The sequence below is a fragment of the Oncorhynchus masou genome, chromosome 18 (genome assembly GCF_036934945.1).
Source record: "Oncorhynchus masou masou isolate Uvic2021 chromosome 18, UVic_Omas_1.1, whole genome shotgun sequence".
Taxonomy (NCBI): domain Eukaryota; kingdom Metazoa; phylum Chordata; class Actinopteri; order Salmoniformes; family Salmonidae; genus Oncorhynchus; species Oncorhynchus masou.
The window spans coordinates 24,600,008-24,620,078 of NC_088229.1; the positions used below are offsets into that span (position 1 = coordinate 24,600,008).

The window sequence follows — 20,071 nt, forward strand, 5'->3', positions numbered from 1 at the left end:
AGACCAAAGGACAGATTTCCACCGGTCAAATGTCCATTGCTCTTATTTCTTGGTCCAAGCAAGTCTCTTCTTCTTATTGGTGTCCTTTAGTAGTGGTTTCTTTGCAGAAATTTGACCATGAAGGCCTGATTCACGCAGTCTCTATAACGATACAGGGTGAGACCCAGATTCCGACATTGGAGACAGATGGTTCGAGTCTCTGATAGTTATTATAAAACAAGGGACTGTCAAAAGATCATAAACCAGGTCAGAGTCCAGGAGGTACAGAGTGGCAGGCAGGCTCGAGGTCAGGGCAGGTTGAATGGGCAGGCAAAGGTCAGGACCGGGAGGACTAGAAAAACAGAGACTTGGAAACAGCAGGTGCACAGAAAAACCACGCTGGTTAACTTGACTAGACAAGATGAACTGGCAACAGATAAACAGAGAGCACAGGTATAAATACACTGAGGGTAATCGGGAAGATGGGTGACACTTGGAGGGGGGTGGAGACAATCACAAGAAATTGGCAAGAGACAGAAGAGCCATTCTGGAGAGAGACTCGTCTGTATCTTTGCCACACACCTCTCCCTTCTTGTCTCAACATTTTAATTTATACTCAATTCACATTATCTTCAGACATATTTGAGATACTTTTCACTGACAGCCACAGCTAAATAATCAACTTGGCCTATTGCCACGCGAACTGCCCAATTTGGGTGTTTTCCAAATAGGCATAGGCCTACGAGCTTGTGATTTGAAACAATCCACAGCCCAAAATAAATAATAATACGCTAATGATGATTCTTCCGTTGCTAAGACTTGCTTTCTGGTGAAGTATTTTTCATTATTTCTTTATTTTAGTATAGACAAGAGTAATTATATTATTTTGTCAAATGTATTTCAATTTACTTCCCTGTTGGACCCACCACTTTGCCATTTCTCTTCTGTTCTATTGGTTTTAATACCATCTTTCTTCCGTTGTCCAGAAGCCGAAAGTACAATCCTAGTCATAATAGCAACCCAACCTAGTTGATTGCATCTCCAGATTCCCCGGTATGTCACATATGGAATCGCTGTCATGTATGCTGTTTAGAATGGTGTTTTCCCGCAAATTGTATTTTGGCGAATATTTGAAAAGGACGTTTTATTGGCTGCATCATTACATGAGTTGCATGTTCTGTTAGAAACATTTCCATAATCTAAATGGGATTTGTATAATTCTGAGCTCTGTGGATGGACGGACTAATGGGTTATGCACCCAGTGCATATGGGTCCTGTGAATTTCTCAAATGGAAGGTCAATTAAAATCTTCCCGGTCACATTGTCTGGCGCCATATTTTCCAAACGGAAATCCAGGTGTGCGTGTCCTGTGTGTGTCTATATGTGGTTGTGTCAATGTGCTCAGCCTTGCGTGCGTTTGCACACATGCATGTGTGTTAGTATGCCTACATGTCTGTGTGCAGTGAATGTGTAGTCTTGCAGTCTTCCAGATGGAATATGTCAGGGTAGAGGAACGCTTTATGCTTAGCTACTATGTAGTACAATGCAGGGTCATACCTCCATGATGACAGTGATGCTGTGTGCCCTGTGGTGTCTGTGCTATGGTTTCTGGGACAGGCGTGTGGAAAATGGCCTTTCTCTTCCCCGGGGCCAGGGGGCAGTATTCTTTGGGACAGAATACTATTTTTACCTTACTATTAGAGCTGTCTCAGAGCCTCCAAAGGAAGCCTTTCATCGGTGCTGCTCATTGAGTGGTTATGGAAAACATGGTTTCTGAATACCATAGAGAGCCCAAGTATTGTATATCATATCACATCATGTAAATGATGAATGTTGTACACTCTTAGGGTTCCAAAAGGGTTCTTTGGCTGTCCCCATAGGAGAACCCCTTTTGGTTCCAGGTAGAACTATTCCATTACCTGGAAAAAGGGTTCTTCAAATGGTTTTCTTATATGAACAGCCGAAGAATAGTTTCAGGTTCTAGATAGCACCTTTTTCTCTAATTGTGTAGGATGTTCTACTGTATTGCATTTATATAGCTATGCATTCTCACTCTTTCCTCCTTTTCTCCTCTTTCTCTTTCTCTCTCTTTCTCTTCCAGTGCATGAGGAACCCAGCTCTGCTGCTGACACATTTAGAGTTTAGCCTGCTTTGCCACAACCAGGAAAATGTCGGGGTCCTACGATGAATCTGCTGCTGCTGCTGACGACGCCATGGACAGCTTTTGGGAGGTACTTCAGAAAACACCATCCATGCTGTTCTTTTGGGCTGTGAAGCAAAACCTATCGACCTTTATTAGCCAAGTCAGACACAACAATCCCTCTTTAGGAGATATTAAACATGGACATGACTGGCCACCATCTTCTTTTCTCTGTTTGAAAAGGTTATTGACAACAGAAAACAAACATGATACAGTAGGTCATTTTATTTCCGCGAAGATCCATAGGAATATGGTTGCTTATTCCAATGCGTTGATATTGTTGTTGTTGCACAGAACATATCTAATTAGTGCTAATGAATTCACTGAACACAGAGACCCTTTTGTGTCATCGTATGGAGGAGGATCACAGACACACAGACAGACAGAGCCTCTCAGTTAGAAGCAGCACTGAGGGAGCCATTCAGTCTACATGCACCTGCCCTGTATAGATCTCTATGTGGCCAAGAAAGCCCCGGCCACAGCATAGTGAATAGCATAATGACTCTCACAGGGCTAGATGTTTTGATATGAAAAGCACATATCTGACAAAAAACACACCAAATACAAATCTGAATATCATCTATATACTGTGATCTCTGCTCAAAGGGGCTTTGTTTTTAATCTTACATAGAGGACAATGTATGGCTACAGACACTGTTGATAACCTGAAGTTGAGAACTCAAGTTTATGTATGTCGGGTTGTTGTTGCTGCAATCAGATGCAATCACTGTACCCTGTACCCCACACCTGTCCCACCCAGCCCATGGACAGAGTGGTCTGTGACTGTGGGCTGCATTCCTGTCTCTGCCTCATCCTGTCAGTGTCCTATCCCTGATAATCTGTCTGCCTGCATTAGAGCAGAGTACAGGATTATAGCAGTCACAGTGCACAAGCACACACACAGACATGCGCGCGTGCACACAGGGACAAACACACTGACATGCACGGGCCATTAGACACACACACAGAGCGCACACACACTCACACAAAGCCACTGCCATTGCATAACTACACATGCACAGGCACGAGCCCCCCCCCCCCCACAACCACCTCTCCCTCCGTCATGCACCATGAGCTCACGCCCCCTGCAGGCACTGGGGGGAGGGGCCTCAGATCTCTGTACTGCATATAATAAAGTCCTATTCCAGTCTCCCTTTCACCTCATTTAAGACCTGATTTACTTAATAAAAGGCACATCTCAAAAGGTGGTCCAGGTATCCTCATGACATGGCACAAGCTGGGGGTGGGCCTTTCCTATTTTGTTCTCTATCGCTCCTCTATTTTTCCTCAAGCAAGGGGGAAGGCCGATGACATCACAAAGTCACCATCAGACCAACTCCTAGAATGGCCAACTCCTTGAAGTTTGCTAAAAACATATTTTTTGACACTTTAGTGTATGCTATTCACTGTCATTGATTCTTGGGATATCACTTCTCAGCAGGAATAGTTCCAAAATCACTGGATGACGTCTTTAAGGTGGCATCTCTTAAGGTGGCATATCTTAAGGTGGCATATCTTAAGGTGGCATATCTTAAGGTGGCATATCTTAAGGTAGTATGAGAATGATGAAAGAGAGTACAGATGAATCTTTTTTACTCAAGGGTATTAATAGATAATATATCATTTTTATCACTACATCAGAGTTGTAGTATTTAACTCCATTTGACTCCATTTCTAATTTGACTCTCTCAAGAAAGAAAATTAATTTACAGTTTATGTTGGCCCATCAGATTAGTTATTTCCATTTCAAAATATCTTAGTGGTCTTAGAGATTTGGCGTGTTGCGCACTTACATATTTTAGATTTTTTTTGTGTGCAAATAACTGCATCCTCGTCCTCAATCATTGATACCAGTATGTCAATTCAAGGGAAGCCTTGTGTTTTCCTATTTTATGTAACTTGGACCTTTAATCTAACCTGTCACTATTCTCAGGTGGGGAACTACAAGCGTGCCGTCAAGCGGATTGACGACGGCCACCGGCTCTGCAATGACCTCATGGGCTGCCTTCAGGAGCGTGCCAAGATTGAGAAGGCCTATGGTGACCAGCTGACCGCCTGGTCCAAGAGATGGAGACAGCTGATCGAGAAAGGTCAATATCGGGATTGGAGAGGTTCAATCAATGAACCAAATCTTACTGTGTGGATTAAAAGCTACTCATATGGTGGCTTTTGTTGCAGTCTGTTTTGAGGTCTTCATCCCATATTAAATTCATTTGATTCATCTCACTGCTCAGCTGTATTGTGAGTGTTTTCTGTAAGATGACAACAGTCATGTTTTCTGAAACCTATATGTTTTGATTGAATGTAAGTAGCCTTGCATGAGCCGGAACACCTCATAGGAGCAGGAGCCTATTTCCTGTTTCTGTAGCATGAGGCAGCTTGATGTACAAGTACACCCCCTGGACAGGATGTTAGTCTATCGCAGGGCCTTAACCCCAATCTCCTTAATGCTCAGTGCCACGCACAAGTGCATTGGGTCTCATTTTTACAGTCTTTGGTATGACTTGGTCAGGGATCAAATTCCAATCTCAGGGCACGTTCATTTTTTCCATCATATTTTTCTGCCACCTATATGTTGTGATTGAATGTCCCCCTGTGATATTCTCTAATCCCAGGACCACAGTATGGCACCGTGGAGAGGGCGTGGCTGGGTGTGATGACCGAGGCTGAGAAGGTGAGTGAGCTGCACCAGGAGGTGAAGAACGGCCTGCTCAACGAAGACCTGGAGAAGGTCAAGAACTGGCAGAAGGAGGCGTACCACAAGCAGATGATCGGAGGCTTCAAGGAGGCCAAAGAGGCCGACGAGGGCTTCAAGAAGGCCCAGAAACCATGGGCCAAGAAGCTCAAAGAGGTAAATTGACTGGAAGGGTTAGGGAAGGGGATCTGTTGTATCCTCTATATGTACTTGCATTTCTAACAGGAAAACCACGTTATTCTTAAATCCATTACAGGGGACACTATATTTGATATGTGAGTAGGCATTTGATGCACTTGGCTGTTTTCATGACTGACCTCTGAGACCACAACTGGCTAGATTAGTTCATTTGGCAGTGCATCAGTCTGCACTCTTAGAAGAAAGGGTTCCAAAAGGGTTCTTCGGCTGTCCCCATAGGAGCACCCTTTTTGGTTCCAGGTAGAACCCTCTGTTGAAGGGGAACCAAAAGGGTTCTACCTGAAATGAAAAAGGGAATTCAAAGGGTACATCTATGGGGACAGCCGAAGAACCCTTAAGGTTCTAGTTAGCTCCTTTTTTCAAAGTGTTTGTCTGGCTGCAAAGGTACTGCATGTGTGTAGGATAGGTGACGCACACTACACAGTTGTCTTTGGACTAGGACCCACTTGAATCAGCCCTAATAGGGTTTACAGAGGCCATCTTAAAAACAATGGTTGTTTAACTTACATCTGAGTCAACATACAAGTTGCTCTGCCAAACATCTAGGTACTGTAGCTATTGGCATATGTGTTAGTTCTGTTTTGTGTACCATAATGACTCTTGCTGCATCACTCATCCAAGCTTAGCATCAGAGAACAACATTGCCTTTGCGAAAGTAACTCAATTAAGTCACTGTCATGCTTAGATGTATTAGTATTTATACAGTTTATCTATAGGGAAACTAAGATTCTGTGTGTGCTTCCACAGATGGAGACTGCTAAGAAAACATACCACATGGCATGTAAGGAGGAGAAACTGGCCGCCACCCGCGAGGCAGATGGGAAGACACAGGCTTCCGTCACAACTGACCAGCAGAAGAAACTCCACGAGAAAACAGACAAGTGCAAACACGACGTTCAGAAGGTGAGACAGAGAGGTTCAGGGTCTGGCAAATGGAAGATAGAGCAACAAAATGACATGACAACCTTTTCTGTACAAATGTATGAAAAGGTAAGACTTTACACGATGCCATTTGACGTTCTCCATATCAAACAGGAGAAAATTCCATGTTATCTAGTGTCATTCCATCTGTTTTAAAACATATATGGTGCTATTAACACCATAGTGTGTGTGTTATTGCAGTATACTACCGTAAGTACATTCATCTGTTTCTGTTAGCGGCTTAAGTGAAATAAGCTGTGAAAAACAGAATCAATGCAGTGTGGCAGATTACTCTAGTGATCAGACAGGACATTCATTTAATTTAACTAGGCAAGTCGGTTAAGAACAAATTCTTATTTACAATGACGGCCTAGGAACGGTGGGTTAACTGCCTTGTTTATGGGCAGAACGACAGATTTTTACCTTGTCAGCTCAGGGATTCGATCCAGGACCTTTTGGTTACTGGCCCCATGCTCTAACCACTAGTCTACCTGCCACCACAATCATCCATGAAGGTTGATCTCCCACTCTATTCACAGAGCTCTGGTAACAAAAGAGCAGAAATGTTTGCACTGCCTATTGTTGATTATAATGATGCATGACATCTATCTGCAGTAACACAGCTCTTCTCACCTCTTTTGGATGAAATACACTGTGTCCAACTCCTCGTGTTGTCCTTATCATCCCCCCGGCTAAGGAGAAGTATGAGAAGTCTCTCTCAGAGCTGATATTGTCCTTATCATCCCCCCGGCTAAGGAGAAGTATGAGAAGTCTCTGTCAGAGCTGATATTGTCCTTATCTTCCCCCCGGCTAAGGAGAAGTATGAGAAGTCTCTGTCAGAGCTGATATTGTCCTTATCTTCCCCAGGCTAAGGAGAAGTATGAGAAGAAGTCTCTGTCAGAGCTGATATTGTCCTTATCTTCCCCCCGGCTAAGGAGAAGTATGAGAAGTCTCTGTCAGAGCTGATATTGTCCTTATCATCCCCCAGGCTAAGGAGAAGTATGAGAAGTCTCTGTCAGAGCTGATATTGTCCTTATCATCCCCCAGGCTAAGGAGAAGTATGAGAAGTCTCTGTCAGAGCTGATGTTGTCCTTATCTTCTCCCCGGCTAAGGAGAAGTATGAGAAGTCTCTGTCAGAGCTGATATTGTCCTTATCTTCTCCCCGGCTAAGGAGCAGTATGAGAAGTCTCTGTCAGAGCTGATATTGTCCTTATCATCCCCCAAGCTAAGGAGAAGTATGAGAAGTCTCTGTCAGAGCTGATATTGTCCTTATCTTCCTCCAGGCTAAGGAGAAGTATGAGAAGTCTCTGTCAGAGCTGATATTGTCCTTAACATCCCCCCGGCTAAGGAGAAGTATGAGAAGTCTCTGTCAGAGCTGATATTGTCAGGAGAAGCGAACAGTTTTGACTAGGCTGATATTGTCCTTATCATCCCCAGGCTAAGGAGAAGTATGAGAAGTCTCTGTCAGAGCTGATATTGTCCTTATCAGTCTCTTTGATATTGGCTTAAGGAGAAGTATGAGAAGTCTCTGTCAGAGCTGATATTGTCCTTATCTTCCCCAGGCTAAGGAGAAGTATGAGAAGTCTCTGTCAGAGCTGATATTGTCCTTATCTTCCCCAGGCTAAGGAGAAGTATGAGAAGTCTCTCTCAGAGCTGATATTGTCCTTATCTTCCCCCAGGCTAAGGAGAAGTATGAGAAGTCTCTGTCAGAGCTGATATTGTCCTTATCTTCCCCCAGGCTAAGGAGAAGTATGAGAAGTCTCTGTCAGAGCTGATGTTGTCCTTATCTTCCTTTGGGCTAAGGAGAAGTATGAGAAGTCTCTGTCAGAGCTGATATTGTCCTTATCATCCCCCCGTTTAAAGAGAAGTATGAGAAGTCTCTGTCAGAGCTGATATTGTCCTTATCTTCCCCCCGGCTAAGGAGAAGTATGAGAAGTCTCTGTCAGAGCTGATGTTGTCCTTATCTTCCTCCAGGCTAAGGAGAAGTATGAGAAGTCTCTGTCAGAGCTGATATTGTCCTTATCATCCCCCCGTTTAAAGAGAAGTATGAGAAGTCTCTGTCAGAGCTGATGTTGTCCTTATCTTCCTCCGGGCTAAGGAGAAGTATGAGAAGTCTCTGTCAGAGCTGATATTGTCCTTATCTTCCTCCAGGCTAAGGAGAAGTATGAGAAGTCTCTCTCAGATCAGATATTGTCCTTATCTTCCTTTGGGCTAAGGAGAAGTATGAGAAGTCTCTGTCAGAGCTGATATTGTCCTTATCTTCCCCCAGGCTAAGGAGAAGTATGAGAAGTCTCTGTCAGAGCTGATATTGTCCTTATCTTCCTTTGGGCTAAGGAGAAGTATGAGAAGTCTCTGTCAGAGCTGATATTGTCCTTATCTTCCCCCAGGCTAAGGAGAAGTATGAGAAGTCTCTGTCAGAGCTGATATTGTCCTTATCTTCCCCCAGGCTAAGGAGAAGTATGAGAAGTCTCTGTCAGAGCTGATATTGTCCTTATCATCCCCCAGGCTAAGGAGAAGTATGAGAAGTCTCTGTCAGAGCTGATATTGTCCTTATCTTCCCCCAGGCTAAGGAGAAGTATGAGAAGTCTCTGTCAGAGCTGATATTGTCCTTATCATCCTTTGGGCTAAGGAGAAGTATGAGAAGTCTCTGTCAGCTGATATTGCTGATGAGAAGTCTCTGTCAGAGCTGATATTGTCCTTATCTTCCCCCAGGCTAAGGAGAAGTGATGAAGAGAGCTGAGTCTTATCTTCCCCAGGCTCAGAAGTCTCTGTCAGAGCTGATATTGTCCTTATCTTCCCCAGGCTAAGGAGAAGTATGAGAAGTCTCTGTCAGAGCTGATATTGTCCTTATCTTCCCCCAGGCTAAGGAGAAGTATGAGAAGTCTCTGTCAGAGCTGATATTGTCCTTATCATCGTTTGGGCTAAGGAGAAGTATGAGAAGTCTCTGTCAGAGCTGATATTGTCCTTATCTTCCCCCAGGCTAAGGAGAAGTATGAGAAGTCTCTGTCAGAGCTGATATTGTCCTTATCTTCCCCCAGGCTAAGGAGAAGTATGAGAAGTCTCTGTCAGAGCTGATATTGTCCTTATCTTCCCAGGCTAAGGAGAAGTATGAGAAGTCTCTGTCAGAGCTGATATTGTCCTTATCATCCCCCAGGAGCTAAGGAGAAGTATGAGAAGTCTGTCAGAGCTGATATTGTCCTTATCTTCCCCAGGCTAAGGAGAAGTATGAGAAGTCTCTGTCAGAGCTGATATTGTCCTTATCTTCCCCAGGCTAAGGAGAAGTATGAGAAGTCTCTGTCAGAGCTGATATTGTCCTTATCTTCCCCCAGGCTAAGGAGAAGTATGAGAAGTCTCTGTCAGAGCTGATATTGTCCTTATCTTCCTCCAGGCTAAGGAGAAGTATGAGAAGTCTCTGTCAGAGCTGATATTGTCCTTATCAGGAGAAATGAGAGTCTCTGTCAGAGCTGAAGTCTCTGTCAGAGTCTCTGTGATGATGTTGTCCTTATCTTCCTCCAGGCTAAGGAGAAGTATGAGAAGTCTCTGTCAGAGCTGATATTGTCCTTATCTTCCTCCAGGCTAAGGAGAAGTATGAGAAGTCTCTGTCAGATCTGATATTGTCCTTATCTTCCTTTGCTAAGGAGAAGTATGAGAAGTCTAAGGATATTGTCCTTATCTTCCCCAGGCTAAGGAGAAGAAGTCTCTGTCAGAGCTGATATTGTCCTTATCTTCCCCAGGCTAAGGAGAAGTATGAGAAGTCTCTGTCAGAGCTGATATTGTCCTTATCTTCCCCAGGCTAAGGAGAAGTATGAGAAGTCTCTGTCAGAGCTGATATTGTCCTTATCTTCCCCAGGCTAAGGAGAAGTATGAGAAGTCTCTGTCAGAGCTGATATTGTCCTTATCATCCCCCAAGCTAAGGAGAAGTATGAGAAGTCTCTGTCAGAGCTGATATTGTCCTTATCTTCCTCCAGGCTAAGGAGAAGTATGAGAAGTCTCTGTCAGAGCTGATATTGTCCTTATCATCCCCCGGCTAAGGAGAAGTATGAGAAGTCTCTGTCAGAGCTGATATTGTCCTTATCATCCCCCAGGCTAAGGAGAAGTATGAGAAGTCTCTGTCAGAGCTGATATTGTCCTTATCATCCCCCCGGCTAAGGAGAAGTATGAGAAGTCTCTGTCAGAGCTGATATTGTCCTTATCATCCCCCAGGCTAAGGAGAAGTATGAGAAGTCTCTGTCAGAGCTGATATTGTCCTTATCTTCCTTTGGGCTAAGGAGAAGTATGAGAAGTCTCTGTCAGAGCTGATGTTGTCCTTATCTTCCTCCGGGCTAAGGAGAAGTATGAGAAGTCTCTGTCAGAGCTGATATTGTCCTTATCTTCCCCCCGGCTAAGGAGAAGTATGAGAAGTCTCTGTCAGAGCTGATGTTGTCCTTATCTTCCTCCGGGCTAAGGAGAAGTATGAGAAGTCTCTGTCAGAGCTGATATTGTCCTTATCTTCCCCCGCTAAGGAGAAGTATGCTAAGGAGAAGTATGAGAAGTCTCTGTCAGAGCTGATATTGTCCTTATCTTCCTCCAGGCTAAGGAGAAGTATGAGAAGTCTCTGTCAGAGCTGATATTGTCCTTATCTTCCCCAGGCTAAGGAGAAGTATGAGAAGTCTCTGTCAGAGCTGATATTGTCCTTATCTTCCTTTGGGCTAAGGAGAAGTATGAGAAGTCTCTGTCAGAGCTGATATTGTCCTTATCTTCCCCAGGCTAAGGAGAAGTATGAGAAGTCTCTGTCAGAGCTGATATTGTCCTTATCTTCCCCCAGGCTAAGGAGAAGTATGAGAAGTCTCTGTCAGAGCTGATATTGTCCTTATCTTCCCCCAGGCTAAGGAGAAGTATGAGAAGTCTCTGTCAGAGCTGATATTGTCCTTATCTTCCCCAGGCTAAGGAGAAGTATAGTCTCTGTCAGAGAAGTCCTTATCTTCCTCCAGGCTAAGGAGAAGTATGAGAAGTCTCTCTCAGAGCTGATATTGTCCTTATCTTCCCCCAGGCTAAGGAGAAGTATGAGAAGTCTCTGTCAGAGCTGATATTGTCCTTATCTTCCCCCAGGCTAAGGAGAAGTATGAGAAGTCTCTCTATTGTCCTTATCTTCCCCCAGGCTAAGGAGAAGTATGAGAGTCTCTGTCAGAGCTGATATTGTCCTTATCTTCCTTTGGGCTAAGGAGAAGTATGAGAAGTCTCTGTCAGAGCTGATATTGTCCTTATCTTCCCCAGGCTAAGGAGAAGTATGAGAAGTCTCTGTCAGAGCTGATATTGTCCTTATCTTCCCCCAGGCTAAGGAGAAGTCAGATGAGAAGTCTCTGAGAAGTCTCAGAGCTGATATTGTCCTTATCTTCCCCCAGGCTAAGGAGAAGTATGAGAAGTCTCTATCAGAGCTGATATTGTCCTTATCTTCCCCCAGGCTAAGGAGAAGTATGAGAAGTCTCTGTCAGAGCTGATATTGTCCTTATCATCCCCCTGTCTAAGGAGAAGTATGAGAAGTCTCTGTCAGAGCTGATATTGTCCTTATCTTCCCCCAGGCTAAGGAGAAGTATGAGAAGTCTCTTTCAGAGCTGATATTGTCCTTATCTTCCCCCAGGCTAAGGAGAAGTATGAGAAGTCTCTTTCAGAGCTGATATTGTCCTTATCTTCCCCCAGGCTAAGGAGAAGTATGAGAAGTCTCTGTCAGAGCTGATATTGTCCTTATCTTCCCCCAGGCTAAGGAGAAGTATGAGAAGTCTCTGTCAGAGCTGATATTGTCCTTATCTTCCCCCAGGCTAAGGAGAAGTATGAGAAGTCTCTTTCAGAGCAGATATTGTCCTTATCTTCCTTTGGGCTAAGGAGAAGTATGAGAAGTCTCTGTCAGAGCTGATGTTGTCCTTATCTTCCTCCAGGCTAAGGAGAAGTATGAGAAGTCTCTGTCAGAGCTGATATTGTCCTTATCTTCCCCCAGGCTAAGGAGAAGTATGAGAAGTCTCTGTCAGAGCTGATATTGTCCTTATCTTCCCCCAGGCTAAGGAGAAGTATGAGAAGTCTCTGTCAGAGCTGATATTGTCCTTATCTTCCCCAGGCTAAGGAGAAGTATGAGAAGTCTCTTTCAGAGCAGATATTGTCCTTATCTTCCTTTGGGCTAAGGAGAAGTATGAGAAGTCTCTGTCAGAGCTGATGTTGTCCTTATCTTCCTCCAGGCTAAGGAGAAGTATGAGAAGTCTCTGTCAGAGCTGATATTGTCCTTATCTTCCCCCAGGCTAAGGAGAAGTATGAGAAGTCTCTGTCAGAGTCTGTCAGAGCTGATATTGTCCTTATCTTCCCCCAGGCTAAGGAGAAGTATGAGAAGTCTCTGTCAGAGCTGATATTGTCCTTATCTTCCCCCAGGCTAAGGAGAAGTATGAGAAGTCTCTGTCAGAGCTGAGTGCTGTCACTCCCCCATACCAGGAGAGCATGGAGCAGGTGTTTGACCAGTGCCAGCAGCATGAGGTCAAGAGACTCACCTTCCTCAAGGAGATCCTGCTGGACATCAAACGCCACCTCAATCTCACTGAGAACCAAAGGTCAGTGACTGGTGTTATCCTCTATCGTCCCATACATACTGTAGCCCATCCTGCTGTATTAAATCACCTCCATCAACCTTTCCTCCCACATGGCCTTTGAATTGAAAGGTTATAGAGGAAAAACATGTCTGTCTTCAATTTCAGTTGGTACAGTACATATACGTATGTACATATTATCAACTTGGAGTCATCTACACAACAGCAAATCTGCCTTGAAAAGATTTCTACATTAGTGTATCTAATATAGTCAGAATACCTTCATTACAGTATTGATCTCTTCTTTAAGCGCTCATCGGCATTCCTTTTTGTTATTAGTCGAGTCTACGGATTAGTTGAAATATTACATTCAGAGGGAATTTACTCCAATGTGCTTATGATGTTGCTTTCATTACAGTTCCTGTCAAATAGATTAGTTTCAACACATTTCAGTCTTTCAGAGTCACAACACCAATTATACAGAGGATGCAGTTAATGACATTTCAGCCAAATTGCATCATGTCAGAGTGAACTCTTGTCATATTCTTGACTGTGGATCAAATTGCATGTGATACAAAGCCAGGTTCCATGGTGGTTGGAATAAGGAGTTAATTCAAGCTGTTTCCTGGATGCATAGTCTTGGTTTCTGATCTGAATGGAGGATGAGTATAGGCTTTTATAATGTGGTGTGGAGTACTAACATGGGCCTTTCAGCCACAGTATTGGTGAAAACCCATGAATCAACCACAGACAGGGTAATGGTAAGCTAATCGCTTAAAACCCAGTCCTCAGCTCCCTCTAATACAGTTATGCAAATACAGACAGTGTCCCAGTGACAGCGGTGAAAAGAGAAAAATCACTTTTATGTGCTGTGAATGCATTTGAATCGTCCATTTTATTGTTCATTATAGCAAGCATCTTACTCCTCAATTCTTGGCAGTTTTATCACCATGAAATGTCGTCATTTGTTGGGCTGGACTTTCAGTTATTCTGTGTTTTTGTCTCCACCTTCTGGTGAAATAATATCCATCTGTCGAGACTCCACCTCACTACGCCAATTTTAATGCAAATGTACTGTCTGTGTTCTGTGTAGCTTCACCTCATGCTATGAATTGACTGAATGGCTTTGTCTTTCAATTATTTCACCCTGTTCTGAGTAGTGGAGCTTCATAAACAACTAGAAACTCTACAGGAAACAGCACCATTAGTGCTGGACAGTTGGCGCTGGCAGCCCTAATGTGTTATTGTCCCATAAAAACTGGATGGTTCAAGCTCTGAATGCTGATTGGCTGACAGCCATGGTATATCAGACCGTATACCATCGGTATGAAAAAACAGTCAGGGCTGTATCCAGGCACTCCACGTTGCGTTGTGCCTAAGAACAGCCCTTAGCCGTGGTGTATTGGTGATATACCACACCCCCTCGGGCCTTATTGCTTAATTAAACAGGCTCCTTCTCTCTCTGCGTGTCACAATGTGCTCTCTGTCCTCCTCTCCCCAGCTATGGCACAGTTTACAGAGAACTGGAGCGCACCATCCTGGGTGCCAACACACAGGAGGACCTGCAGTGGTTTAGCAACCACCATGGCCCTGGCATGCATATGAACTGGCCCATGTTTGAGGTACTGCGGCCTATATACTCTGTAGTTCATTCATATACTTGCTTTTCAGGATTAATTACAATATGTAACAAAGGTTCAGGTATTTTTTTTATTAATTCCCCACAGATGCAAATATTGCTTTTTGTTACGACTTCTTAATACCATTTCTTATATTTGTAAGATTGTTGGTTTAGCCTACATTCTGATTTAAAAGGAAAAGTGAAGGACATTGGCCAGATCTGAGGCTCTGCTTCAGTATAGACTTTCAGAAGTATTAATCCTCTGCTCTGACCTCCAGGAGTACAACCCAGATGCTACTGCTGCTGTTGTTAAGAGGGAGAAGGTGCAGAAGCCGGCTGGGGCCCCACCGACCCCCAGCACTGACCATGTGGCACCACCTGGAGACCGTGGCAGGTGAGAGGACCACTCCACTGGTCAAACTACTACTGGCACAAACACACACACACACACACACACACACACACACACACACACACACACACACACACACACACACACACACACACACACACACAATGACATGCCAGGGTTCATATCGATATCTCCTATGATGCCATATCATTTGTTTTTCTGTCTTCCTTCAATTGATCAGCATCAGCGCTGATCATGTGGCACCACCTGGTGACCGTGGCAGGTGAGAGGACCAAAACACTGATCAAACACCACTGCCAAACGCCTGCTATTGCCACACACACCTGCTACTGCCACACACACCTGTTACTGCCACACACACCTGCTACTGCCACACACACCAGCTACTGTCACACACCAGCTACTGCCACACACCAGCTACTGCCACACACCAGCTACTGCCACACACCAGCTACTGCCACACACCTGCTACTGCCACACACACCTGCTACTGCCACACACACCTGCTACTGCCACACACACCTGCTACTGCCACATACTCCAGCTACCGTCACACACCAGCTCCTGTCACACCAGCTACCGCCACACAAACCATCTTCCGCCACACACCAGCTACTGCCACCCACTTGGTATTGCCACACACCAGCTACTTCTGCCACACACCAGCTTCTGCCACACACACCAGCTACTGCCACACACACCAGCTACTGCCACACACACCAGCTACTGCCACACACACCAGCTACAGCCACACACACCTGCTACTGCCACACACTGCCACACACACCTGCTACTGCCACATACTCCCACACACACCAGCTCCTGTCTGCCACACACACTGCTACTAGCTACTGCCACACACCAGCTACTGCACACACCAGCTACACACCTGCTACTGCCACACACACCTGCTACTGCCACATACCAGCTACCGTCACACACCAGCTCCTGTCACACACCAGCTACCCACACACACCAGCTACTGCCACACACCAGCTACTGCCACATACACCTGCTACTGCCACACACACCTGCTACTGCCAGCTACCGTCACACACCAGCTCCTGTCACACCCTGCACACTGCAGCTACTGTCACACACTGCTACTGCCACACACCAGCTACTGCCACACACCAGCTACTGCCACATACACCTCTACTGCCACACACCTGCTACTGCCACACACACCCAGCTCCTGTCACACCAGCTCCTGTCACACCAGCTACCGCCACACAAACCATCTTCCGCCACACACCAGCTACTGCCACACACTTGGTATTGCCACACACCAGCTACTTCTGCCACACACCAGCTTCTGCCACACACACCAGCTACTGCCACACACACCAGCTACTGCCACACACACCTGCTACTGCCACACACACCAGCTACTGCCACACACACCAGCTACAGCCACACACCAGCTACTGCCACACACTTGTTACTGCCACACACCAGCTACTGCCACACACACCTGCTACTGCCACACACCAGCTACTGCAACACCGGGACCTACCGTAGTCCAACTATTTAAATGGTATCATACACCCTGGGATCGAACATGATGCCATGACGTTTTTTGCAGTCTCCATATAATTAACTGGATTGATTATTTCTGTATTTCATTGTCTGTTAATAACAGTTGCTCTAGTCTACGGTACAGCAATGTTTGTATTCTTGATAAAAATTCCCCAGATCAAACCCCTGTATCTTCCCTAACTCTTCCATTGCAGTGTGAGCAGCTATGAAAAGAACCAGGCCTACTCCACTGAGTGGTCCGATGACGATGCACCTGCAGCCTACTCAGGCGGTGAGACCAACGGGGGTGGAAATGGAAACTCCTTCGAGGAAGACTCTGGCAGTGCAGGGAAAGGGGGTGCTGGGACCGGGACTGCATCCGGGGTCCGAGTGCGTGCTCTGTATGATTATGACGGACAGGAACAAGACGAACTCACCTTCAAAGCTGGTAAGCAACGACAACACTTCACCATCTTTGACGTCTCTTCATTTTTGCTACAATTCATTTGCAGCTAAAACCTATTCTTGAGTCCAACAGTGTAAGACAAACTCTGTCATTGACACTATCAGTATCACATGGTGTATCATGGACAGGCTGGCTAGATAGGGGGGTGGAGATGAGGTCACAGGAAATGTCCCGCTATCTCTGTTCATCCCATTTTGAAGCCCCTCTATTCCTGGAGGAAGATAGTAGTGGTTTGTCAATAATGGCCATATTCCACTTCCTTCAATTACAGGCACCTGCTAGTTATTAGCAATTGTCTTCTGAATGTCCCTATGTTAGATGGTGTTAGTAGGGCCTTCATAACCACATGATGCACATCCTGCCTGATCTTTGCTAATAGTGACATGATAAAGGAAACGATGAAGGTGACCAGATGTACTATTGACCACGGAAAAGAGCATAGAATACATGTTGATTAAGGAGTAATGTACATATGTTCTTCACAGGTGATGAACTGACCAAGACTGAGGATGAAGATGACCAAGGCTGGTGTAGAGGTCGCCTGGATACAGGCCGAGAGGGACTGTACCCGGCCAATTACGTCGAGGAGATCTAATGACCCCAAAGGAGGAGGACATGCCATTGGAGGCAGCTCGGACTGTCTCATCCAATCGCACTGCACATAGCCAGAGACTTATGAGCAACATCCCTTGCCCAACAGATGCGCAAATCAGAGTCTTGCCTAAATAAAATCTTAGTATATTAGTAGTATATTATATTTATCCAGTATTTGGAGTGAGGAGGACATAAACACTAAAACAGGAGCAGCATTTATTCCAGAGTACACACACTCAAACATACTGTAACATCAAGCCAATGCAGGGACACATTTGTGTAGCTGTGTTCAATATAAAGATCATGCGGATGATTCAACGTTTTTGCAGTATATTCTCCTATAACAGTGTGACGATAATGTAACCAATTATATTTACCTGCCGGTTTAACCAGAACAAGCTACTCGGCCTGCGTTGTGTATATATGACACCGTTTTGTGTAGCAGTTTCGATGCTGTGTGTTCAGTCCTCCTCCTTACATTGGGAATGCTGTGTAGTGTTAAAAGTACCACAAAATGTATCCTAGATTTGATTATTTTCTCTTTTGTGATTTGGTCTCATCCCTTTTACCAGTTGTGCAGTGGTACAGTATCTGTTGTCTCTGTTTCTCAATTGGTTTGCAATAGCAGCATGTGCTATGCAACATGCATTCCCTTAACCTCCAAGCCATATTACGGCTACAAGATGCAACTAATCCCCTGATATGACCAATGCAGAGGACCAGAGTTCACCATTAGACACAGACACAGCATTGGAATAACACCATGAGCTTGTGTCTGCCTTCATGCCCGGAAGTGGAGAGGCTGGATAGCTGTTTTTCTCTCTCTTCCCCATCACCACCATTGAATCATAACGTCTCATTTCCATTTCATTGCGAGGTATTTGTAGAATATCTGTTCATTTGGATCTATTGCTGTGTTCTATCTAGAATACCTGTGAGGGAACATTTTAGGGTCAGTAGGCAAGGTATTATCACCAGCTTGCTTTGATTTAATCTGTCATGCTGACAAGAACGTTTTGGACAATTTGATTGTTCAGGTGAAGTATTCAGGCATATTTAATGTGAATTTAGTTGTTTTCCTGCTGTAGGGGGAAAACAGCATATAGGAAAAATGGCTTTGAACTATGTTACTGTTCGATGGTTGTCTCCTGGTAAAATAGGAACATCAATCTTGACAATACCATGCTGCAGATCCTTGTCTTAAAATGGAAACGTGGACATGAATGTACTATTGTAGGGGCATGGAAGGAGACATGCTGTATTTAACTAGGCATGTTTTGTTCCATTGTCATAGAGAACGATACCAGAAAAAAAGTGGTTTTGAGCCCCTTTACCTACTTAGGCCAAAGAATGACCGAAATCCGAAAATGCATAAAACTCTCTCTATCCATGCAATAACTCACATAACCCTGTCAAGGATTTTCTTGTCAAGATGCAACTCATGCAACTAACTGCTTCCTGTCCTCTGAATATTTCTGTGTTCATTCAATAGGCGATCCACATGGGGGAAGACAAGAGCATTTTATATTTATTTTTTATTTCATCTTTATTTAACCAGGTAGGCCAGTTGCATACAACAGTGACCACAGTATATCAGAAATAATTTATTTGTCTACAGTAATTAACTCTACTTTAGATTGCTCCCAGTAGTATACTTCACATGCTCACACCTAATGCAGCCCCCGCTTTGAATACACATGTACTTTTACTGCTCTAATTACATTGGGAACCAGTTTATAACAGCAATAAGGCACCTCTGGGGTTTGTGGTATATGGCCAATATACCACGGCTAAGGTCTGTATCCAGGCACTCCGAGTTGCCTCGTGCATAATAACAGCCCTTAGCCGTGGTATATTGGCCATATACCACACCTCCTCGTGCCTTATTGCTTAAATATACAGAAAACACTACAGTACTTGTTGAGAAATCAAACTTATCAGATGTTGTCCGATGCAAATATGGTTGCCAATGGTAAGCTGTTTAAATCAGACATGCAATGATGTTGTGAGAGCAGAATGCTCATGAACATGAGGTTATGCAGTAGGTCTCTCTTCAAGTTTGATGTCGTAGAACATTCTCTAACGACAGGATGTGTTTAGGTTGAGGCTTAAGAGGAGACTTCACCAGGTCTTGGTATCACTGTTGAGAGATCACATCACCAGCTCACAAGTAATGTGTATTAGTGTAAGCTGTCCAGCCTAGCAAAAATAACTCATATCATTGAGATATCCTATGTCCTTTACACACGCACACACACACACGCACAGGAACACACACACACATCTCGGGTAGATATTTTGGGGTCAAACATCCTTATCATCATGAGTTGTGTAATTGTAAAGAAAAAAATAAAAAAAATGCAAGTGATCGAATACTAAGAAAAATGTAGTGTCATACATGTAAATGTGTTAACAGCAATGGAAAAGCATATTAAGTAATAGGTACCATATCGTATGAATTTCATTGCAATGGAATTGTCAATGTACCAGAGCGAGACGTTACCCCACGCTGTCAAATTTGTATATGATGATGTAATTTAAAGATGATATTCTATTGTAACTGTACAACTGTGTTGAGTTGGAAAGGAAACCTAACTACATTGAGGCAGTAAAAACAGTGTATATGTAAATGCTTTTTTATGTTGATTTCTCTCTTCCTTATGCACACAAGGGGGAAACGGCTCATGTCGTGAAACCCCTGTATTAGCAGTGTATGTATGTTTCTAGTTAGTGATGTAATTGGATCTCCTAACTGGTGTAGTGCCTGTTCATCTTAATGTAACAAAAGGTTCATTTAAATATGCATAAAGATGATTATGATTATGATAATGATTATGATAGTAATGAAAATCCTGAATCAAAGTTGTTGTGATGGTGTCAATATTGCGATATTGGTTTGAAAGGGGAAAACAAGTTTGTTGAGAATACAAACAAAACGTTTTGTGTCATTTGTGTGTTTCT

The 20,071-nt window shown here is 44.1% G+C and overlaps 1 protein-coding gene across 3 annotated transcripts in view; it reads left to right on the forward strand.

Moving 5' to 3' along the window:
* The window catches only part of LOC135504273 (protein kinase C and casein kinase substrate in neurons protein 1-like), a 51,422-nt gene extending 31,364 nt beyond the window's left edge, over positions 1-20,058 (forward strand). For 2 of the 3 annotated variants that reach the window (XM_064922673.1, XM_064922674.1), the window contains 10 exons: positions 2,081-2,210; positions 4,113-4,269; positions 4,795-5,030; positions 5,820-5,975; positions 12,387-12,562; positions 14,040-14,160; positions 14,438-14,553; positions 14,753-14,794; positions 16,266-16,498; positions 17,002-20,058. In XM_064922673.1, coding sequence (XP_064778745.1) covers positions 2,148-2,210; positions 4,113-4,269; positions 4,795-5,030; positions 5,820-5,975; positions 12,387-12,562; positions 14,040-14,160; positions 14,438-14,553; positions 14,753-14,794; positions 16,266-16,498; positions 17,002-17,111 — 1,410 coding nt within the window. In that variant the 5' untranslated portion in view covers positions 2,081-2,147 and the 3' untranslated portion in view covers positions 17,112-20,058. The remainder of the gene's footprint in view (positions 1-2,080; positions 2,211-4,112; positions 4,270-4,794; positions 5,031-5,819; positions 5,976-12,386; positions 12,563-14,039; positions 14,161-14,437; positions 14,554-14,752; positions 14,795-16,265; positions 16,499-17,001) is intronic. The other variant, XM_064922675.1, reaches the window with a different exon arrangement.
* Positions 20,059-20,071: the final 13 nt, after the last annotated feature.